A 24,097-nucleotide genomic window follows, 5' to 3' on the forward strand; every position below is an offset into this window, starting at 1 on the left:
GGTGGAAAAGGACAGTGAAGGTGGGGCTCCTGGGGCTCGGTTGGTTAAGCATCCGATTCTTGATTTTGGCTCAGGTCATGATCTCAGAGTTCGTCAGATCGAGCCCCACATCAGGCCTGCACTGATAGTGTGCAGAATTCTCTCTCTCCCTCTCTCTCTGTCCCTCCCCTGCTCACATGCATGCATATGTTCTCTCTCTCTCTCTCTCTCTCTCTCAACATAAATAAAATAGCCTTTAAAAAACAAAAGCTGGTCATGCCCAGGTTTCAGACTTGGGTAACGAGGTAGATGTGGTCTGTTTTCTGAGACACAGAACATAGAAGAAGAAAGGGGTCTGCACAGAATGACCTACTGATTAGAGGTGACACGTGCTTATTACAGGGAAGTTTGGCTCAATACAGAGTAACTCTTCCCTGTGATCAAGATCACCGTCATCATCATCCTCTTCATCTGATTCAGAGGCGGCTTAAAGCCCTAGTCACAAGGATTAAAGCGGCGATGTTGCCCTCTAGTGTCGTCATCTGTGTACTACAGGCACGCGCAGGCGGCGGTGGTCGCACCTGCTGGCCTCCTGGCTAGGCGGAGAGTGTAGAGGTAGGAGGTCAGCGACAGGTAAGACACGGTCCGCTCTTAATGCTCACGCCATGATTTCCCAAGTGAGACCCATTCTTGGCCCAACTGTGAGGAAGGGTCTCCTTTGGATGAGCTGCTGTGTCTTCGAAGGGCTCACATCATGGAGGAAGCCCTGTAAGAGGAAAGAGCACTGGGCATGGAGTCCGCGGCCGAGCTCTGAGGTAGTGCTCTGCTAACGCTGGCTGTCTGACCTCAGGTGAGCGCCTTGCTTGCGCATCAGCTCCCTTCTCAGGAGGTGTCTCTGGAGGCTCAGATTGTGCCTGTACTGGTGACCACAACCATGCGCAACACTGACATTCTCTGCCCTCCAGAGAAGAGACAAGGGACCTGCCAAGCACCAGTGAGGAGCGGAGGGCAAGTGCCCCGGGAGGCTTCCAGGAAGAGGTGGCATTCCATCCAGACCCAAAAGGAATTAATAGACAGTGTCTGTGGCAAGACACCCGCCCTTGGGGACATTCAGGAGAAACTTAGCACAGAGAAGCCGGGCGGTGAGAGAAGGGCGTAGGCTCCGGAGCCAGACAGATCAGCCTTTCACTGTTGGCTCCCCTAACTGCGTGACCTTGGACAAGTTATTTAACCTTTATGAACATATATTCTCATCTGTGTAATGGGGAAATAATAAAATAACAACAGTTATTTTATTCAGTCTTATGTGCCAAGTACTATTCTATGTGTTTGCATATATTAACTAATTTAATCCTCACAGTAATCCTATGAGGTAGTACAGCTAGCCCCATTTTATAGATGAGGAAGATGAGGCACGAAGGGGTTATATAACTTATTCAGTCACTGAGGACATGGTTGGTGCACATCTCTGCTGTGATCACAGAGAAGACAGTGGATGGACTGAACTGAAACAGGTGAGCTCATTGGCAGGGTCAGTCTCCAAGGTGGGCCAGTGTCAAGGAGGGAATTTCAAGGGATGAAAAATGACATTCTCCAGCAAGCATCAAGAACAATGCATGATATCTGTTTGTGGCCACATCATGATACCCCGTGGTACCTGGAACTTTCCACATGGGACCATCTGGGCAAGGAAAGGCAAGAGCTCTTAGAACTGGCTTCATTCCACCATCCGCAGTAAGGACCGCAGTACCAAAACTGAGTGGGACCTGAATAAGAAAGACGTTCCCTCTCCCAACTTCCCATGCAACTAAGGGTGTGATGTGACCTTGTTCTGGCCAATTAAATATAAGGGACATCTGCTGAGAGGGTCCCGGGAAAGATTTCCTTGTGAACAACAACAACAACAACAAAAGGTCTGAAAGAAGAGTTCTCTTTCTTCCTGGGACGGGAAAGCTGTTATGTGAGGATGTGATATTTGGAGCTATTGCAGCCATTTTGCAGGCATGAGGCAAAGGCCAAGAAAAATAAAAATTCCCAAAGGGTTTTGAAATCATTGAGCTGTTTAGTATGGAATCACCCACCTCTGGTCATGTGAGAAAAATAAGCTGCCATGTGTTTCAGTCACTATTACTTACAGCAAAAAGTATTCCTAATACTATATCCAAGTTGTCTCAATATATTCATTTAGTTACCCAATCATTTATTTCTTTAATCAGCAAATACCACTGAGCATATGCTACGTGTTCATTACAATGGAGGGTAGGGAACTATGGCCGTAATAAGACAGACATATTCCTGGCCTCATGGATTTCTTAGCTTGGCAGGGAAAATGCACTTTCAGCAAGTGTGATGGGTCAGGATGTTAACAAGAAAGGAAACATAGAAATGCTATTAGTGTACAGAACGGGGGCCCCTGGTGGCTCGGCTGGTTAAGCATCCGACTTCAGCTCAGGTCATGATCTCATGGTTTGTGCGTTCAAGCCCCACATAGGGCTCTGTGCTGTCAGCACCGAGCCTGCTAGGATCTTCCGTCCCCTTTTGTCTCTGTCCTTCCCCCTCTCACTCGAGTTCTCTCTCTCTTTCTCTCTTTCCCTCTCTCTCTGTCTGTCTCAATAAATGGACTTTAAAAAAAAAGAAAAAAAAGACAAAGAGGATCAGACGACTGGAGAAAGGTAGCCAGGAGCTAATTCCCACCAAAACTGTACTGCACCTGGGAGACTTGGATCGAGCAAGCCAGTAGCCTCACGTGACGCTTTGCTTTAAGGAGAGCGAGCAGGAGCTCTGCTTCTGAAGAAGTGGTCCCTGCACCGGCATCGAGAGCGTGAGATGGAGAGCGATGCCATCAGGGCCACGCTTGGGGCCCCACCGGAAGCTCTGCGGGACCTGCAGCCCATGTCCCCAGAGCTACAGACGGAGGCCACCAAGTGGGCCTCCAATTTGTCCCCCTCTGAGAGAGAAAGGCCAGCTTACCCGCCACCAGCCTCCAACCACCCGCCCCCCGGAAGCAGGTGCCATGATGGCATCGCCAAGCTGTGCACACAGGTGGAGTTTAAGAGGGAGGGCTACGGGCAGCTGTCCACAGAGCGCTGTGCCATTTATAGCCAAAACGACCAGGGTCCGAGCCTGCTGGTCACAGAACCAAATATGCTATAAAGAAATACGGTTAGTTTTTTTAAAGGCCATTTGGTCTGAAGATCACATGCTGATGTATCCTCGATGAGGTGACACTTGAGGGGTCATTAAGGGACTGGCAGGGTGACTTCAGACAACATGTTCCAGAAAGGAACTCTCCGAAGTGGCCTCCACTCTTCCTTTCATCTGTGGGACAGGATGCAGATGCCACAATCATCTTAACATGGGAACTTAGCTTTTGGTTTTCTTACCTGCCTTTGTCACACTTGAAGGATGAAATGCCAATGCTTTTTTCACTTCCAAGAAGACCTGAGGTCTCCGTGGCCTTGGGGAAAACAGAACGGTTTGTTTTTGTTTGGTTTTGGTTTGGTTTTTTTGCTTGCTGCTGCTCCTGGTCTCACCAAAGCTACCGCGAAAGAGCTAGAAGGATGGTGAGGTTTGGAGGAGGCTGAGTGTTAGCAGAGGCAGAACTTCCTTAAGAGGGTGTGGAGGAAAGGGGTGCCTGGGGGGGCTCAGTCGGTTGAGCACCTGACTTCGGCTCAGGTCATGATCTCCAGGTTCGTGAGTTCGAGCCCCACACCGGGCTCCGTGCTGTTAGCACTGAGCCACTTCGGATCCTCTGTCCCCTTCTCTTGGCCCCAAACCCCCTCACGCCCCCTCTCTCAAAAGAAAAAAGAAAAAAAGAAGTAACAGTCCCCTGACATCAAAGACCCTGCAGAAATAGTGTGTGCATGAGTGACAACACAGGCCCCACCCCAGATGCTTGGTCCTATAGACAGCCTGGGGCGCGACAGTGGGGCCCAGAAGAAATAAGGTTGGATTTCTCTGCCAGCTCAACAGGGTGGGGACTCAGAATAAAGATGAAGATGATTTTTAGAGAAGTTTTAGAGACTGAGAGAAGAAGGAAATGGGAACTTTCCGGTACCCCTGGGTGTGTGAACTCACATTTATGCGTGTTGTCTCCCCCATTCCTTTCTTCCAGCCAGGCTGGTCTGGCCTTTCTGTGCCGACTGGGGTTAATTCCATGGCCCCTCCTCCATCACTTCCAAGGGCCTCTCAAGTGAGGCACCCCCTCACTTCCTGTCCCCCCAAAGGCCTCTCCCTCCCTCCTCTGAAGCTTGAAGCTCATGGTGCACCCATTTGACAGATGGGTATGGTGAGTTCTCTGGCTGTGCTGGGACTTGACTCCCCAATTTAGCCAGGAGCTTCAGGAAGGTAGGAGACAGGACCCTTTCTCCTAACTCTGGGCTGATCATTGGAGCCCCTGCCCATCAAGAGGCCCACGGGCCCAGGGCTCGGACCTTTCCTCAGAGGCACCCAGCCTCCGTCCGCCTTTCCTCGCCCCATCCACACTACAGTGCTTGCTGCCACCTTTGCTGACACCCTGGGCAGACACAAATGCGCTCTCTGTGTAATACCCAGGCGGCCTCCGGGATGATCCCGCTACCCGACCAGCGAGCGGGTGTCGCGGCAGCCCCTCCTAGCACGAGCCTTGCCTGCACCCTGCTCTACCTGCCATAGATGGGCAGAATTTGCCGGAGTCTGCTGTTGACGAATGAACCCGTTCTGTGTTAAGAGCCTCCGCACTCTCTGTACACCAGGACCACGGCAGATGTAAACACTGGCGGCCTCTCCTCCCCGGCTACATAAACTTCAGGCTTTCAGGACAGGGCACTACCCCAGCGCACTCAAGGTGTTTAAAAACAGTGTCAGCTCCGGCCCTGGCTCCTGGCAGAGGCCAGCCCTCCCTCTCCCAGCTGAAGTCCCGGGGCCACTGACGCAGCGGCCGGGGAGCGGGGGGCACAGAGCTCATCTCCTAAAGGAAGATGGCTTCAGGGGACCCTCTGGCTTATGGACAAAGGGTGGCTGTGAGGAATAAACCCTTGAAGGCTTTGAAGACCCTGACGCCCTCCAAAAGTCCTGCCTGACCTATCCTGTGAAAATACGAATGCTACTCCCTTCCGCCCTGGCACGGTGGTATTTTAAACTTCCTTTCAGTATTTGTCATTCATTAATTCCTCTGACATTTATTGAACAAGCACTCGGTACCGATTGCCAGGCATCATACTGCTCTGTCCACTCAAAGTGGCCTCACATTCCACATTAGTGCTCATCCATTAGTTTAAGGCTTTCATACCTATGTCTGTATTTGCTGGATCTCGGTAGATAGATGCCAGATAGATAGATAGATAGATAGATAGATAGATAGATAGATAGATAGATGATGACTCCTCATCTCTCATTCCTGAGTCATCATTCTCATTAGCTAACATTTATGGGGCCTCTATGATGTGCTGGCCACTCTCCTAGACACTGGACATGAGACACAATCCAGGCCTCGACGAGCTCGCCACCCATGTGACAGGGAGGTGACAAGGGACGTGGCTGTGATAGACCTTGAGAGAAAGGAGGCAGATGGCCCAGTAGAAGCTGTGCCGGGCAGAGCCGATCGGGGACGGAGACCCATCTCACAGGCAGTGGGGTTTGGGGCCTCCTGGGGCTCCCAGCCTCCTCTCCAAATGAGGAAGTAGATCAGGATCCTCTTTGAGTTTCATGGACCAAGAATATCAAAAACCTAATTGATGGAACCGTAGAGGTCGCCAACATTTTATGCCACTGAGTAAGGGGCTTTAGAGAAAAAGGAAAGCCAGCCTCACACTGCCATCTGCCATCACGTTATTTCATAAAAGAAAAACCATGTTAGCCCCCAAAGAGGAATAGTTGGTCTCAGAATGAAGGCGGGGCTTTCAAACCGGATCCACTTAGCTGAATAAAAGGCTCACCACATTGTCATCACTGCCTCATTCTGCGCAGTCCACGTGAACTGCCCAGATGACCCGCGGCACTGACGTCCCTCGATGCTGCATGTGACCTGCTGAAGCCATGACCAAGTGGCCAACGCCCAGCACAGTCTCCTGACCAGAGACATGGTCACATGACCTCTGACGGCATCTCCCAGACACTGCTGAAGGTGTGTCCAGCCCACTTCTCTTCCTGGAGCCCCCTTTCCTCCCCCACCCACTTCCCTCATCCCCGAAGCTGTCCCACCTTCTTCTCCTCCAGATGGCCTAGAAAGCATTTCCTTTCCCACCTCCAGGCTTCAAGCCTCCAGCCTGGGGCCAGGCAGCACGAATCACAGGAGCACCCATGAGCACACCCCCCGTGTCATGGGAGAGGCTGCAGTTCTGCATGGTGGACACAGTTTGTGCTTCCCAGACTCCCTTCAAGCCCCTGGCGTGCTCTCTGCGGACCATCAGCTGTCACCTGCTTCGGCCATTGTCTCAGCTGCAGAGAGCTGCCTCGTCCAGGCTCACGCCCCTTCTTGGGGCAGCCCACAGGCAGCGATGGATGGAGGGCCACCTCTGCCCAACACAAAGCAATGCCAAAAGGCCACTCTAATTCAGAGCGACCTGCCCTGCGGGGCTGTCCTTGGCTGTCATCTAAGGCATCTCGGCTCAGTTCCTCCTCCGCCCACTCCCCTCCCTTCCCCAGGTGTCATCGATACCACAGAGCTCCTTGATTAACACCCTGCCCACGGAAGTTGAATTGGAGTGGCTCACCAGGGTCCCCAACCTGTGCCATCAGCTCAACCAGTCGGCCAGAAACAGTGGGTGGCCCTTCCCCCTCCACTCCCCAAAATCTAGTCCCCGGACATATACACTGAAGGTAGCAGGACGTTGCTGGAGGAGGATGTGTACTATTCTGGGCTTCTAGAGCTGCTGACCTGCTCTCAGGTGCCCAGCCCCACACTGTGCTTGCACCTGAGGCACAACACATTCTGGCTGCCTGGGAGCAAGACGCAGAACAGCAAAGAGAGAGAGAGAGCCCGGGGCGCCTGCCTGGCTCAGAGACTTAAGCATCCAATTCTTGATTTCAGTGCAGGTCGTGATCCCGGGGTCACATGGCATGATCAAGCCCCATGCTGGGCCCCACACTGAGCATGGAGCCTGCTTAGGATTCTCTCTCTCCCTCTGTCCCTCTCCCTAACATGTGTGCTCACTCTCTCTCTCTCCCTAAAATTAAAAAAAGGTTGAGTGAGTGCTGCTGCTACTGCTGCCAAGAGAGAGCAACGGCAGAGGCCCGTCAGCAAGGGATAGACGTCCAGAGGGTGGTGGCCCGCTCCAGAGAGGGCACAGTCCTCTGCCCCATGGCCTGGCTACGGCTGGAGCCACCTGTGTCTGGAGCCGACCCTGGGAGGACCCCGCAGCAGTGCAAGGCTGGATTCTCTGGAAACTGTCACACACACACACACACACACACACACACACAGCAGGGTGACCACTGCTGGGGAACGAGAGCCCTCCTCTGCTTTGATGTGGGACACGCCCTGCCCCGCTGAGCCTGGCCCACCTTCAGGGGCCACACACCCAAGGCGCGCACAGAGGCACAGTGTGTATTCACTTACACACATCGGCCCCATGCGCACGCGGCACGCACACAAACGGTTGGGGACCCAGAGCAGCCCCTCAGCGCTGAGCGCCCGGGCCTCTCAGGGCTCACACAGGGGTGGCAAGCCCCATCCGCGCCCTGAGGCAGTGGGGTCCCTAGACCAGCAGCATCAGCATCCCCTGCAAGCCGGTCAGAAGTGCCCCGGGTCCTGTCTCTGGGGCCCCCGTGGGGCCACGGCTCCTGCCGCGCTTTGGGCAGGCTGCCCCTATGCTCTAGAAACTGGCTGTGCATGATCTCCCTTAAAAGTCGCAAATACACCATGAGATGTCACCTTATTTCTCCCATATTTTTCATATGACGAAGCCCAAGTCCAGTAACTTTAAGAGACTTGCCTGGAGAAACCCGGGCGGACCGCAACCCAGCCCAGCACCCCAGGCATGTAGCTCCCGGCCTGGGCTAAGTGTGAACAAGCCCCCCACCCCAGGACGGTGCCTCCGTGCCAGCCCCCAGCCCTGCCGCCCCTATTTCCCCTGGGTCTCTCCCTGCCCTGGCAGCCAGTCCTAAATCTTTTCTCGAGAGACAAGGCTGGGCCATCCAAGCGGGGGGTGGGACGAGGGGCGGGAACCAAAGTCATTCCTTGTGAGCTGAGCAAGCCGCCCCTCTGCCAAGGCCCTCACCCGCCCTGCCTGTGGGGAGCGGCAGGGAAGGCAGAGGCTCCCGGGGCTGACAGATGGCAGGATGGTGAGCATGTCCCAGCCCCCAGCCCGGCCTGCACCCCACAGCCTGGAGCTACGCCTGCTGGGCGGCTGACCTGCGGGACCCCAAGGCTGCTGTTCTGTGCTCAGCTTGTCCCATCCAGAGCGTTTCCTGAATGGAGGACCTGGGTTTGAGTCCTCGCTCGTCACCGACTCACTGAGTGACCCGGGCTGGCCACGTCCCCTCCGGGCATCTGCTCTTCATTCCTGCAGGAAAGTGGCTGACTGGTGACTTATAAGGATGTTTCCTGCTCTGAAACTGTGTCTTGGATTCTAGATTTCCAACAGTTGAGAAGTCTGGGCGGGACATGGGACTCTGAAATGCCAATGGCTGTGGACCCGGCTCTCTGCCCAGCCTAACCTCATCTCCGCCCTGTCTCCCCTGACGTGCCTGGCTTTGCACCTACCCCTCTGCCCCCCACATATGCACACATCCAAGAGGATTCCCCTTCTCTAGCATATCTGGCCAGGGCACCAGGACTCGAGAGGAGCGAGGAGTCAGGCCCCTCATCCCAGACCCAGAGGCAGTCATGGCGACCTGTGCTTCCGTGACTGACGCCAACGTCTGGCCCAGCCTCGAGAACACCACCACGGGCATCACGGCCTTCTCCATGCCTGGCTGGCAGCTGGCGCTGTGGGCCACAGCCTACCTGACCCTGGTGTTGGTGGCCGTGACGGGCAATGCCACGGTCATCTGGATCATCCTGGCCCACCAGAGGATGCGCACAATCACCAATTATTTCATTGTCAACCTGGCCCTGGCCGACCTCTGCATGGCCGCCTTCAATGCCGCCTTCAATTTCGTCTACGCCAGCCACAACATCTGGTACTTCGGCCGTGCCTTCTGCCACTTCCAAAACCTCTTTCCCATCATGGCCATGTTCGTCAGCATCTACTCCATGACTGCCATCGCCGCTGACAGGCAAGAAGGGGCTGGTGGGGAAGCTGGGGGAAGTTGTCTCACTTTGGTGGGGCTCAGACAGGGCCGGTGACTCACCCACAGTCACACAGCAAGTTAAAGGTAGAGCTCAGGGAACTGCCTCCCCACTGAGTCACTATCTAACATATACATCTGGGAGCGAATGGTGGCTCAGTCGGTGAAGCGTCTGACTTCAGCTCAGGTCATGGTCTTGCAGTTTGAGTTTGAGCCTCACATCAGACTCTATGCTGACAGCTCAGAGCCTGGAGTCTGTTTCAGATACCATGTGTCTCTCTCTGCCCCTCCCCTGCTCTCTCTGTCTCTCTGTTTCCCTCTCAAAAATGAATAAACATTAAAAAAATTGGGGGGGAGGGGCGCCTGGGTGGCTCAGTCAGTTGAGCATCTGACTTCAGCTCAGGTCATGATCTCACATGAGTTGCCCCTGTGTTGGGCTCTGTGCTGACAGCTCAGAGCCTGGACCCTGCTTCAGATTCTGTGTCTCCCTCTCTCTCTGACCCTCCCCACCTCACGCTCTGTCTCTCTGTGTCTAAAAAATGAATAAACCTTAAAAGAAATTTTAATAAAAATAAATAAAATATGCATCTGGAAGACAAAAAAATCATGGAACCGAAGGAGGCAAAGTGAAGGTTAGACCCAGGGAAGAACTTGGCACTAGACAGTCGTTAAAGGCTGTAGGGAGAGAAGGGCTCGTTTAGGGAACTTCTAGAATATTCTTCTCTGGAGTTGATCTCTTTTTGTGTCTTTCTTTTACTACAAGGACATGACTTATATTGTTTTCCTAATCCTAGATAGATCATACTGGGGGAGGGGGGTTAATATCACATACAGGTATCATATAATCACAATGGGTCCAATACATCCCCGATGCTGTTTTCAGGGGGCTGCAGGCTGTGAGCTTCTTCTGAAGGCCGGGAGGGCGGAGGAGTGATCTGTGGAGACAAATGCAGTCCTTCTGAAGCTGGTTGGGACAGGCAAGGCACAGTTTGGACTTGGAAGGCGACAGTGTGACCCTAGGGATGAATGGATGGGACAGATAGCAAACACAAAGGGACACAGGAAGACACCAGGTGTATGTCCAGGTGGGGCAGGCCTCGGACCTCAAGACAGACCCCTTGTCAGGATGGTTTGAGGAGGCATGAGCCCCGCGGTCCCCCGCCACCATGCCTGCCCCCGGTCTGCATCTGCACCCATCTGCCCAGTGGCATGTAGCAGCCGGCTTCTCTGCTCCGGGCTTTTTTCTATGGAGTTTCCCTGAAGACTTCATTTGAGAAATCTATTTCTACTAATTAAAATTGAAAAGAAAAGTTCGAAAACCATTTGTCTAGGCCAAGCTTCTGATTTCGTGCCCAGGTCAACTGAGGCTAGAGATAAGCAGGATCACTAACAAGTCAGGGTCAGGGCCAGCGGCTCTCAGAAGGGGCGCGTCCCTCATCATCCGACCACACCCCTGCCCCCACCAAAAGCACCTCAGGACCCCTGGATGTTTCTGCAAGTCCACTACCATTTTCTTCTCATTCACTCAATAAATATTTGAGTGCTCCCTCTGTTTCAGGCACTGGGGAACATTCACCAGAAGGAAAGAAAGTCCTTGGAATCAGGCCTCACGGAACTTGCGTTTTAAGGGGAACGGGGGTGATGCATATCGACTGAGGGCAGGGTGGGAGCCTGGAGACCAGGCAAGAGGCTGGTGAATGATAATCCAGGTCAGAGAGGGTGGTGGCTCAGGTCGGGGTGTAAATAGTGAAACTCGTCCATTCCTTTCTTCATTCATTCATATGTTCAAGGCCAGCTATGACAGATACTGCTCTGGGCATCGGGGCACAAAGCAGATAAAGATGTCTGCCCTGGTGAGAATTTAAATAATAAACACATGAATATATTGTGCATGGTATTTTGAGGTCATGAGTGCTGTGGAAAGGTATGAGGGAGAGGCGAGGGGACCCCAGGTGCCAGGCTGTGTGTCAGGGAGGGGGCAGATTGCAGAGCTTGCAGCGCTAGACAGGGTGTGGGGTCGGCCCCACTGTTGGGGGGGGTGAGATCAAAGATGGAGGGAGGTGAGAGAGCGAGCCCCATGAGCTCTGGGGAGAGAGCATGCCAGGGAGTGGGCACAGTGGCAGCAAAGGCCCGTGGCAGGATCGGGCCTGGTGTGCGTGAGGGGCCCCAAGGAAGTCCGTCCTCGCCGAGACAGGGTGGAAAAGCTAAGGGCACACAGAGTCTGCACACCTGGTGCCTAGAACACCCAGATGTAGACTTCCCTGCTTAGGGCAAGTTCATCCTATTATCCCAGCCCGGGCTCCACGTTCAGATTAATGCCAGAGAGGAAGGCCCAGGGGTCATCCTGGACCAAAGTCACCTCTGGTGCATTTAAAGGAAACAAACACATAGGAATAGTGGGGCTTTCCAGTCCTGAGCCCCTGCTGCCTGCAGGCACTTCTCACGCATCTCACTCCCTTCGCACAACCACCACAGGGGCACAAACGACTGTCATCCGCTCTACAGGAGAGGGAAGGGAAGCTCGAAGAGCTTAGACGGTTTGCGTGAGTCCCTACGGCTGGAACGTGATGAAGTCAGGATCCGCATTTAGATCAAAGCCCCAGAGCTGCCCCTTGACTAACAAGGAAAGAGAAAAAGCTCTCCTCTTCCCCCACCCCACCTGCTAGGACAGAAGGGAACCCAAGCCCCCCAGTTGGCCCGCTGATCATCTGCCTCATCTGTGGGGAGGAGGCCCCCGAGGAAACTAGGCACTGCTCTTGCCCTGCTGAGGCACTCAGCCCAGATCTAGGCTGTCCTGGGGTAGAGCCGGCCCAGGGCCTGGCCGCAGAAAAGGGAGAAGGTCAGTATCTCAGATGGAGGAAGGAGGGATCAACAATCGTCCAGTCCAGACATGCATCACTTGTGACCACAGACCGTGCACAGAAATCCGTGAGCTTCTGTGGGGCGAAAAATCACCGTTCCAGATGGAGGCAATACAGCATGTGTGGCTGGGACTCCAGCGGTGCCCGGGACCACGTCACCATCACTGATAGAAATCGCAGATACCTGTCATGCAGAAATCTCAAAGTATCACCTACGGTCATCACTACTCAAAACTTACTACGGGGACGGGGTGGGGGTGGGGGAGCACCTGGGTGGCTCTGTCGGTGGAGCGTCTGACTTCAGCTCAGGTCATGATCTCCCAGTTCGAGAGTTCTAGCCCCGTGTCGGGCTTGCTGCTGTCAGCTCAGAGCCCACTTCAGATCCTCTGTCCCCACCTCTCTCTCTGCCCTTCCCCAACTTGTGCTTTTCAAAAAATAAACATTAAAGAAAAAAAAAACTTACCATGGGTTCCAGACCTGCTGCTAGATCTTTTCGTTTAGGGGGTTGATGAAGAAGTGTGCATGTGGCTGTGCCCCAAATCTATTTTATATTTTGATAACTATATTTCAGTATATCTGGTTGTCTTTGTAATTCTGTGTAATTTATTTGCATAAAAACTGTATTTGAGAAGAGACCCCCCCCCCGTCTCACCCCACACCCTCCCTCTTGTGAGGCTGCAACCAAAGCCGCAGGGCACAGGGCACAGCATAAGAGGAGCAGTATGGGGGCCGAGGTGGGGCCCCGTGTCTTTGGTGGACGGTGTTCTCTGAGTCCTTTGACCTTGGAAGCAGGTGGCGACCCCCGGCTCTGCCTCCCTCGGTCAGGGCCTTGACCCAGAGGCCTCAGCCCCACCAGGCTCCAGGACATTCCTGCAGCGGCTTCAGGGGTCCCAGGAGCAGAGGGGAGCTGCATGACTTAGCCCAGGGCCAGGACTGCCTCTTCTAGCTGGTTCTTCCACTTCTGCAAGCCTCAGTCTGCCAGTACAGAAAATGGGGAGAACACTCGGGCCAAATAGCAGCTCAAATCCTTGAAGTTTCCCCAGAGAGACGCAGGAGCTGAGGAGACAAGCCTCCTTTTGACCACCTTCTTGGAAGAGGTGACCTTTCACTTGGACTTTAATGAATCCAGTGTGGAAGGAGAAATCTCAGGCTGAGGGGGAAGAAATGCTCCCACAGAGGCTCACCCGGCAGGGCTGTTCCTTAACCAAAGTGAGCCGAGGAAGGTGTGGGAAGCAGTGACACAGGAGGCTAGAAAGCTAGAAAGTGCACTGGTCATGTGCCGAGGGCCTTGAATGCCGAGTTTAAAGGTTTGGGCCTGCTCTGTCTGGTAACCTAACTATGTGCCCATTTACATTTAAATTAATTAAAATTTAAAACTCTGTTCTTCAGTCATATTAGCCACGCTTCCAGTGTTCATAGCCACGTGTGGTAGGTGGCTGCTGAACCACACAGTGCATATACAGAGCATTGCCACCACCGCAGAAAGCCGACAGGCAGTCCTGGCTTGGACTTTGTCTGGGAGACTGTCGGGTTCTGCTAAGGTTTCTGAGCAGAAGAGAGCACAGGGCCTAGGGGCTCGGCAACTTTAGGCAGATGTCTTGAGTGGACTTCCAGTGGGGCCACACCGCCCTCTGGTGGCCATCTGAGAGCAAAGCCACAATCAGAGGGAGGCGATAAGGTGAGGCCTGGGCTGGGGATTTAGGCCACTCGCGTGCTGTGTGGCTGTGGGGGAGTCACCAGCCCAGGTGGCTCTCTGCGGGGGGGAGAGNACTCACACGACCCTCTGCTCACAGGTACATGGCCATCGTCCACCCCTTCCAGCCACGGCTCTCAGCCCTCGGCACCAGAGCGGTTATTGCCGGCATCTGGCTGCTGGCCCTGGCCCTGGCCTTCCCCCAGTGCTTCTACTCCACCGTCACCATGGACCAGGGCGCCACCAAGTGTGCAGTGGTCTGGCCCGAAGACAACGGCGGCAAGATGCTCCTTTTGTAAGGCCTGGGTGGTGGGGAGCATAGTTTGTGTGTGTGTGTGTGTGTGTGTGTGTGTGTGTGTGTGTGTGCGTGCACATGTGCGCATGTACGTCTGTGAGGCTGTCTGGGATTATGTGAGTACATGTCTCTGCTCAAAGTTTCACTTAGCACCTACTAAGTGTCAGCCTTCACATACATGAAGCCCTGTCAGTCCCCTAACGCTATGGGGTTCGCATGCATTATTATTCCCATGCTTCAGATGAGGACACGGAAGCACTAAAAATGAAGTAATATGCCCAAGGTCCCACAGCTGGCAGGTGGTGAAGCAAGGGTTTAAACCCAGGCAGTCCTGGGGGCACCTGGGTGGCTCAGTCATTCGGGCATCTGACTTCAGCTCAGGTCATGATCTCACAGTTTGTGGGTTCGAGGCCTGCATCAGGCTCTGTACTGACAACTCAGAGGCTGGAGCCTGCTTCAGATTCTGTGTCTCCCTCTCTCTCTGCCCCTCCCCTGCTCACACTGTCTCTCTCAGTTTCTCAGAAATAAATAATTAAAAAAAAACAAAAAACATTTAAACCCAGGCGGTCCTGCCTGAGAGCCACCACTTCCGTCCCACCCTGCTACTTCGACAAGGACGTGTGTATCCTTAAAGGAGTATGTGACACTGGGTGTGCGGGCATGCTGCACCTACTCATGTCTGTGCGTGTGTGCAAGCCCAGGGCTACGTCTGCAGAAGTGTGTGTGGACATGGGCGTGTGTTTGGGGGAGGCCACCATACACGCTCAGGCCGCAGGGGGTCAGGGTTGAGGCAGAAAGAAAGGGCAGGTGACAGAGCTTGGGATGTTTCAGGAGAATCTGGGGCGCCTGCCTCACGCTGAGTGGGTACCACGGGTGGGGCTATGGGGTAGAACACAGGCGCGGGCCAGCAATTGTGTGACCCTGGGTAAGTCCTTCCCCTTGCTGGGCCTCAGTGTGCCCAGTTCTCACTGCATGGACCCCCGATCCTCATGCGCAGCATGGCGGTTTAGCAGAGGATAGAGAATTTGCAGCCATTAGTTGGGTCACAGTCCTGCTCCGTCCTTGATAGTCACTTGACCCTTCTGACCCTTTGACTCCTCTCTCAAGCAGGAACTAGTAAGAGAACTTGCTGGAAAATTGCTGTGAGCATGCGTGAAAAAATGTATGTGACGCCGTTAGCGGCGCACCTGCCACAGAACTGACACCCATTATGTAGTAGTTGAAGCAGGAGACACGTGAAAACAGACCGGGAGGTGGCAGATTTAGTCCAACGGGGGCCCAGCTGCCCCAAGCAGGAGGATGCGGAGGCTTTAGGGAAGGGCTGCCAGGTCACCATGGCAACACAGCCCCCACGCCACCCCCGCCTCCTGGGACACCCCTCCCCCATCGNGGGTCCCGCCCCGGTCCCGCCCCCAGAAAGTCTCACTGCTCCAAGGGCCGCGTCCAGGTAGAGAAGGCTCGTGGAGGGGTGGAGAGTAGAATATTTTGTGACTGACCACTGGGGGGCAGTGTTTCTCCGCCTTAACACAGGCCTTTCTACCTGAGAAGGGGACCTTGAGAAGGACCAGTAATAATCTCGGGGGACCCAGCGCCAGCTCTCTGGGGGTGGTGAGTTCCAACCCTGATTCAGGCGCCAAGGAAAAGCAGGAAGGCTTCTTAGGTGTTACGTAGAATTCTGTGAGGACGTGGGGAGAGCCGGGTCTTCTGTGTGAGAATGTATTACTGTTCTTGGGTGGTGATACCTGAGGACTCCACCCTCACTGGCTCACACCCTGGGTGTATAGGAATCTGGTGAAATTACAGATGTCCCTCCAGGAAAATGCACGTAGATCTCTAAGCTCAAAATACCAAAAAACTCCAGGCAATGAAAGGAGGCATTCCTGATTTGGGGCAGGCCCCAGATGATCCCCACGGCTCCTCGGTGCTCCCTTCTGTGTAGGAACCTAGCCCAGGGTGAATCCCTATCCTGAACCGTGTCCCAAGGAAACGATGAGGCAACAGAGAGATGTTACTCGTACTTGTGAAGGACCTTAGGGATTACCTCTTCGCTTTACAAATGGGGAAACTGAGACTAAGGGAGAGAGCAGACTTGCCTGCGGTCACACTTTGAAGCTAGAGGCTGACCAAGATCTCAGTTCAGACTTCACAGAGCTGACCTTCAGTGATAGGGAAATCGTTCTACTATTGATTCAATCTGTAGGGCTGTTTCATGTGTCACAGACTTTCTGCACCTCCCTGCGGCTGTTCCCCCTCCAGACACTGAGACAGGTGACCTTGCTGAGCCTCGCGGTCTATCTAGCTCAAACAGTCTGTGACCTCCCTGCCCTCCCCTGCCCTTACTTGGTTCCCAGCAGGACTAGATGACTATCTCGGGGTCTAGCATTCCCCCAAAGAACAAGCAAGCAGAATTCTAAACACAGGCTTTAGGGAAGAGCCATCTGCTCTCCTCCCTCTGGGTGCCAGCACCTCTTGAAAACGGGCCCAGGGAGGGGCCCAAGCTTTGCTGGAGAGGAGCTACAGCATCCCTCAGACACCGGAGTGGCCAGCCCGCATCTCCTTTACACCATCTTCCAAAGGGAAGGGAAACTACTCAACACAGCCCAGGTTGTTCTCCAAGGAATTAGATGAGGAGCCGTCCGTGGCGATCCGGGCCACTTGCTCGAAGGTGGTGCGAGAGAAGGTGTGCTAACATGAGCCATGTTCCCAACCAAATGTTGGTGGGCAAGAGAGACATGACCGATGTCGTGTACAGTTTGGCCCTGTTGCCACTGCCCCGTTCCCTGAGAAGGATGCTGGTGCAGGATGGAGCCATATCTACTCCAGGAAATCTACCTCTCCAGACAGACAGACGCAGATATAGATTATGGATACAATCTATCTAACACAGGTGTACATATACATATCATATAGATACATGATTCTGGAAGAAAACATTCCAAATTATTAACGTGATGAGGATGGAATGAGTAATTTTACTTCCTCCTTTGTGCTTAATGGCATTTTACATGTTAAACAAATGTACCGTTTGGTTAACTTCTTCATTCCTAGTTACTTCCTTTTTTCGTAGTATTTGCCTATCACCTCGAGGAACGCAGGTGAAATCACGCTGGTGTCTCTTTTGCAGCAAGGGAAGCCCTCTTTGGGCATAAATGCTAGCCCATGTGGTCTTTTTTAAAAATTTTCTTTAAGTTAAATCAAGGTCTGGGAAGTGGTTCTGGGTGGCTAGCCCAGAGTTAGCTCAGGGACGCCCGCAGGGTCCCGGGGACAGAGCTCTGGCGGATGCCGAAGTCGCCCCCGGGCCGTCCCGTGCTCAGGCCTTTGGCTCTCCCTCCAGGTACCACCTCGTGGTGATCGCCCTCATCTACGTGCTGCCTCTCGTGGTGATGCTCTTCGCCTACAGCGTCATCGGCCTCACGCTCTGGAGACGCGAGGTCCCCCGGCACCAGGCGCACGGCGNACAGGATCCACCCGAAGTAGCCGGGTCCCTAGTCCTTGGCCAGAGGCTGAGTTGATTGTTCCCGGGAGGACGGTTTGCCTTCGGCCTCTGCCCAAATACGAAGTTGAAGGGATTTCCCAGAATGTCACCAGAATCGGAGAATCCTAAAGCCCCACGGAATTTCAGATACCCGCAAGAATCTTAGAATGATAGATTCTCAAAATCTTAGACTTTTTGAGTAATCGGAATGTTGAATTTAAGAAGCCCCACAGAAGCACCGGGGGCTCCCGTACTGAATCACAAGAGAATTCTCAAATGCTGGAACTGGAGACCTCCGAGCTTATGGAGACTGGATTGGACTCCAGCTGTATCCAGCCTGCATTCAGTTTCCAACCCAAGTGCCAGTGTGCCCTCTCTTCCCCCCATTCAGGGCCCCCCAAGGAGTCTGATACGGTATTCTGTGATTCAGACCTTCTCCCAGTCAAAGCTTATCTTTGCCGCGGCCCCTTCCTGTTAGGCGTCCAGGGGAGGTAACGGTGAATCCCGTCATGTATCAGGTCAAAGGCTGGGCTTCATGTCGGCTACCAGGCATTTTTCACAGGGCAATTCAGGGAGGTGGGCGGATATGGGACACCACCTGAGTGGCCCTCCTCATGAGGAGCTGGCCTCCACTTTCCATCGCTGACTTGCCCTCCCTTCCCCATGGGGTGCTGGGCCACACCCCTGCAGGGACCAGGCCATGAGGGAAGAAAGGTCAGGGAGCGGGCTCCTGAGCAGAGGCCCGGGGCCCCGCCTAGAGTCTCACTACCTACAGTTAGAAGGGCTGTGGCAGACACAGATCCCAGGGAGAGGGGCACCTGGGAACCCATAGCTGGCATAGGGGAACGCTCAAGGATGGGGTTAGGAGCTAGAGCGCACCCACTGTCCAGGGAGGGGAGCTGCTCTGAGTGAAGGGGTCCAGGACACCTGCTAGATGAGGGGGCCGCTGCGCTGGGCTTCAAGGACTGAGGACAGCAGTGCGGGCAGAGGGGCCTGGCCTGAACAGAAGCCCCGAGGTGCGGGGCCCCAGAGTCAAGGCGACATGCGCTCCAGGGGACTGAGGGCCTCCCAAACTGGCCTGAGGGGTGCCTGCCGCCACCCTTGGAGGATTGGGGCCGGGGGCTTCCAGGCTAACGAGTGACCTGAACCTCTCCCGGCCCAGTTCGTGAAGACCATGGTGCTCGTGGTGGTGACCTTTGCCATCTGCTGGCTGCCCTACCACTTCTACTTCATCCTGGGTAACTTCCAGGAGGATATCTACTACCACAAGTTCATCCAGCAGGTCTACCTGGCACTCTTCTGGCTGGCCATGAGCTCCACCATGTACAATCCCATCATCTATTGCTGCCTCAACCACAGGTGAGCCCTTAGCCCTCCCCTCAGCCGCCAGGGACCCCCGGCCTGGCCCCATCTGGGCTCCCCTGCATGGCTTGAGCCTGTGCCCCTCACCCCCACACGGGAATGCCATCCTCACAGTGAGCCCACAGCTCACTCCTCACTCGGGTCTGGGCCTGGCTTGAGCCCCTCCTCCCCCCCAAAGCCTTGCCCCATCGCCCAGGCCCTAGTGCTTACCGTTGGTCTGCTCCTGCTCTCCCTTCTGGGGCGACATCTGGGACGAGGAGGAGAGAAGGGACAGAGATGGAGGGAGTAGAGTCAGAGAGAGGCCAAAAGGCAGATAGAGAGGGAGGAAGAAGCCGGATAAAGGAGGTAGGGACTTATTCTGTCCTGACATGTTTTTTATGTTTTATTATTTGAGAGACAGAGAGAGAGCAGGGGAGGGACAGAGAGAGAGGGAGAGACAGAATCTGAAGACAGCCTCCAGGCTCTGACCTAGCTGTCAGCACAGAGCCCGACGTGGGGTTCGAACCCATGAACCACGAGATCATGACCTGAGCTGACGCTGGATGCTCAGCCGAGTGAGTCACTCAGGCCGCCCTCTGTCCTAACCTTTTTAGGAGCTTTCGGCAATACGGAAGAACCAAGGACTTCCCTTGGGCCAGTTGAAAGCACCAACCCCATAGTATGAAGCCCTCGGTTGGGGGCCCAGGGCCGGGACTGGAGAGAGGGCAGGCAGCACCCTGGGAGGATCACAGTGCATTTCCTGCCCTCGATGGGCTTCCCGGGCAGCGGAGGAACGACCTCGGCAGACAGCCAGGGAGCAAGTTCTCAGTCCTCCCTCAGACCCCCTGTACGTCTGGGGAATCGGAGTCCCACAGAGGGGCTGGGGTTTGCTCTGGGGCACCAGGGGAGGTGCGAGGTGGTGGCCCAGGTGGGAACCCCAGCACCCTCGAGTCCTGCTGCAGGGCGGGCCCTTCAGCCTCAGGAGACCCCGAGGGAGGGTCAGGTAAGAAGAGGTGAGAGGTGGACACGGAGTCCTGGTCTCCACCAGCCAGTGAGGTGGGTAAGGTTGGGCCTCTGTGTGCACACCTTTTACCACCTGCTGCCCACGTGTCCAGGTCACTCATGATGGCATTAGGGTCTTTGTTGCTCAGATATCCCATGCACCGGGGGCAGGCCAGAAGGAAGTGTGAAAATTGTGATATATATAGATATATAGATATATAGATAGATAATATATAGATATATATTAGTGTCTATATATATATATAGTGTCTATATATATATATATATTAGTGTCTCATGGGCAATAAATCCCTCCGTTGTCCATTGAGAGGTACAAAGTAGATAATAAGAGGAAGGGAGGGGTTAGCCCCATTTTACAGATGAGGAAATTGAGCCTCAGAAAGGAAGACTCCCAAACTGTGTACAGAAGGGAGTGGAGCCAGGATCCCACGTTAACTCCCAGGCCTGTAACCTTAACGCCACATCACACATTTCTCTTGATGCAGCTTAGAGGAGAGCTTGGAGGCAGGGACGGTCACATCAGGGAGGGGCCCCCAGCACCCCATGTCTGCACACCGGTCACTCCCGTTACCCAGTGACAGTCCCTGTGAGTCTGAACAACTCCCAGGCTCCCCACACTTCTGAAGGGACTTCGGAATCGTCGGTGGTTGGTGACACCAGCTCTAGAGCGGGACCGATGCTCCTGGCAGGAGTCTCCATTCCTCCGAACGTGCTCACAAGTGGCTGCGTGTGCCCCCAGCGCCGACACAGGCACCTGGGACACACCAGGGAGCAAAGGCAAAGGATTCCTTTCCTCCAGGAGCCGACGGTCCAGAGGGGAGAGAGACAATAAGCAGGCGTGAAGAGTCCATGAGTCACACAGCGTACTCGGTGGGAAGTCCTAGGGGGAATAGGAAAACCGAAGCTGGGGAGGGGACGGCAGGAAGTGCGGGGGGAGCGGTGGGCACAGGGGAGCGATTTTACAGGCTGGTCAGGGTAGGCCTTATTGAGGATCCTTTTGAGCAAAGGTGAGGCTTGAATGGACCCTGCAGCTGTCTGGGGAAGGGATCGGAACAGAGGGAACAGCCTACGTCAGGTCTAGGTAAGGGCCTGGGCCGGTACTGCGCCGTGAGGAGCCCCGCGGAGCTCGGAGCTGGCGACCCGGGCTCTGACCTGCCTTTGGAAAGGATCGGCCTGGCAGCGTGTTGGACCTGGACCACTGCGGGGCGAGTGGAGAAGCAGGGGACGGGGAGGCCGTTGCGGGGATCGAGGGGAGAGGGGGGTTCAGACTGGGGTGATAAGTGGTCAGAGTCTGGGTGTTACTAAGGTAGAGCCAACAGAATGATGGAGGGGAGGTGGCACGGAAGAGAGGCAAGGGCGGCTCCGGGTCCTGGGCCTGAGCAGCCAGAAGGTTGGAGATGCCAGTCGGGATGGCCACAGGGGTAGGGGTGGGGGGGGAGGAGGGGGAGCTCCAGGTGGGACATGTTAGGTGTGGGCAGAAGGGGCAGAGGCCGTGAAGCTCCCAATAGAAGCATTTGTTGGGCCCCCGTGCCATGGAATCTTGTAGAAATACAAGGTGAGGAACCCAGGTCAGGCTCTTCTGGAACGTGGAATCCTGTGTCCTGGAGTGTCACCCAGGGTCTCACTGATTTCTGCTCCTCTCTGACAGGCCAGTGTTCTCTGCCAGCCCATTTCCTCCACTACTGCCTGCTTCCCCCTTTTTTTTTTTTTAAAAAAAAAAGTTTTTATTATTTTTGAGAGAGAGACAGAGCACAAGCAGGGGAGAGGCAGAGAGAGAGGGAGACAGAATCAGAAGCAGGCTCCAGGCTCTGGGCTGTCAGCACAGAGCCTGACACAGGGATCTAACTCGTGAACCATAAGATCACGACCTGGGCCGACGTCAGACCCTCAACTGACTGAGCCACCCAGGTGCCTGTCTGCTTCCCCTTCCAATTTACATTTAGTGCAGTCAGGGGGAGAATTATTTTTTAAGCAAATATACCAAAATGTAGTAGTTCCATGTGTAGCTTTTCTTTCAAAGCAGCCCCCTTGGGAAAGCATCCTTACTGTACCCAACACTGCCAAAGCCCAGATTTCCTTAGAAGCCTCTAGAATACTCCTTCAGAAGCCACTTAACAAGTCAAACAAGAAACTCTGTTGTTTCTTTAAGTTGTATTTGGTTTCCTTTTGCCTATAATAACAAGTGGTCTGATTTGGCTTAATCACCCACTTCGGTCACTAGACGTAGTACAGATTACTTCTGGGTGTTTCCAAAAATCAAATCCACTGAGAAATGTGTCTCTCAAGAGACAGTGAACAATGATGGGCAATTAGGAGAGGACGACTTTCCTGTGGACGGCAGCCACAGGGCAGTTTCTCTACCTGTCCCCTCCCTCCTCTGCTCAAGGTTTCGCTCTGGATTCCGGCTCGCTTTCCGTTGCTGCCCATGGGCCACGCCAACTGAGGAGGATAAGATAGAGCTGACTCACACTCCATCCCCCTCCGTGAAGGTCAACAGGTGTCACACAAAAGAGACTTTTTTCCTGGCTGGAGACACAGCCCCCTCTGAGGCTACCAATGGGCAGGCAGGGGACCCCCAAGACAGGCTGCCTCCTGAACCCTGAAGCCTTGTGCCTGGCTGCTGGGTGAGGCTTCGCACCCTTGCAGAAGTAGCCAGTTGGGAGGCCCAGACCTGAAAGTTTGACCCACGCCCCAGCCATCAGTACATCAGTGGAAAAATAAGATGGTGTGAGGAGCTCTGCAGTGGCTGCTAACTCTGAGGGCCCAGTCGCCCTTGACCATGCTTCACAGCAGCCAGTAAGTCAAAGACGACACTGTGAGCCACCACGTACCTGATCCAGGTGTGGCAAGCTCAGAAGACTTCCTGGAGCATACAACGTAACAAGTGAATTGGATCCAGTATAAAAGAAACACGGCGAATGTGATAAAAGGCAACGGACTTCCAGTGGTGGGGTCATGGGGAGTGCTGGATACCGTGGCAAACTGGAGGGCAAAGGGGACAGTAGCTGATCGGCTCTGGACAAATGTCTCCATGGGGGCCCACTGTTGCCAGATCTTCTAAATCTTTCAAGACACACCAGAAATCCAAATTTGTGAGACTTCCAGACTTGCACGATTTGGCTCACAGTTTTATAAATATTGGTCAAACCAAACCAAACACCCAGGGGCAGCACCCACTGGTTTATTATCAGGCTACAGACACGGGGAGGAAGCATCTGCTTTTGCAAAGCCTGTGAGGGGACCTGACCGGGGCTTCTCTGCTTCAGCATGAGCTCAGGTCCAGCTCCGTGGACATGGTGGTTCAGAGTCAAAGGAGCCTCAGCCGTGTTGCCTCCGACGCGTCACTATAAACTAGCATGCCAGACACGGGAAGTGGGGCGCAAAGAGCCACCACGATCTTTATCAACACCAAGCCAGCCGTTTCACACGAAGGCCCCCAGGAAGTGAGCACCAGCCGGCACCCTCACCCCAGCAGCAAGAAGGTGATGGGCAGAGAACGCCGGCCATCTCGACTCCCGGAGAGCTCCCAGCCCGGCCACCCTTCCCCACCGCCTGCCGCCTCACCCCACACACCCCACTGCCTCTCCGGAAGAACCACGTGACACCGTAAATGCGCAGCAAGAGAGTTTAATGCTGTCTGTGTTCCCCACAAAGATCACCATGCCAGAGGCACCGGCAGTGCCAGATAGAGGGACTCCGCTCTGGACATACCAAGGGAACATGCGGTGGGTCCTGGAGGGAGCCACGTAGGGCTGGAGTCGTGGCTTGGGAGAACCATGTGGCGCCTCGTTCATGGGGCACCAGGTGCGGACTGACATGGGATCTGCTGATGGGCCGTGGGGGTGGAAAAGTCAACGTCAAGGTTGAGGTCGGGTAGGGATGAAAGGGCCCGATGAGGATCAATTTCCTGGAGAGGGTGTTCATTTAAAGTGGGAGAGGAAGACATGCAGGCGCCCTGCTAGCCGGGCTGCTGCAACACTTCACCTGTGTCACAACGGGGGGAGGGGGGGTCTCCATCGTCTGTCCTCTGTCTACATCTGTCTGTCCACCAGAGGGTGACGAAGGGCAGGGTCTGCCTGGGGACGCCAGTAGGGAGACCGAAGCTGCACTGTCCTCTCATTAAACCCAAACAGCCTCTGGACGCCCCTGGGGGACAGAGGCTTCCCATCGCTTTGCCTTCTTAAGAGTGCGGGGTGGGACCCTGGGGCAGGAGGCGGCCA

General features: G+C 54.5%; 1 protein-coding gene across 1 annotated transcript; it reads left to right on the forward strand.

Moving 5' to 3' along the window:
• Positions 1 to 8,785: 8,785 nt before the first annotated feature.
• On the forward strand, positions 8,786 to 24,044 carry TACR2 (tachykinin receptor 2). The gene is made up of 5 exons (XM_077778697.1): positions 8,786 to 9,177; positions 13,844 to 14,038; positions 17,373 to 17,526; positions 18,676 to 18,872; positions 22,264 to 24,044. The coding sequence occupies exons 1-5, from the start codon at positions 8,786 to 8,788 to the stop codon at positions 22,478 to 22,480; spliced, it is 1,155 nt and encodes a 384-aa protein (XP_077634823.1). The 3' UTR covers positions 22,481 to 24,044.
• The last annotated feature ends 53 nt before the right edge of the window (positions 24,045 to 24,097 follow it).

Source organism: Crocuta crocuta, unplaced genomic scaffold (genome assembly GCF_008692635.1).
Source record: "Crocuta crocuta isolate KB4526 unplaced genomic scaffold, BGI_CrCroc_1.0 scaffold167, whole genome shotgun sequence".
NCBI lineage: Eukaryota > Metazoa > Chordata > Mammalia > Carnivora > Hyaenidae > Crocuta > Crocuta crocuta.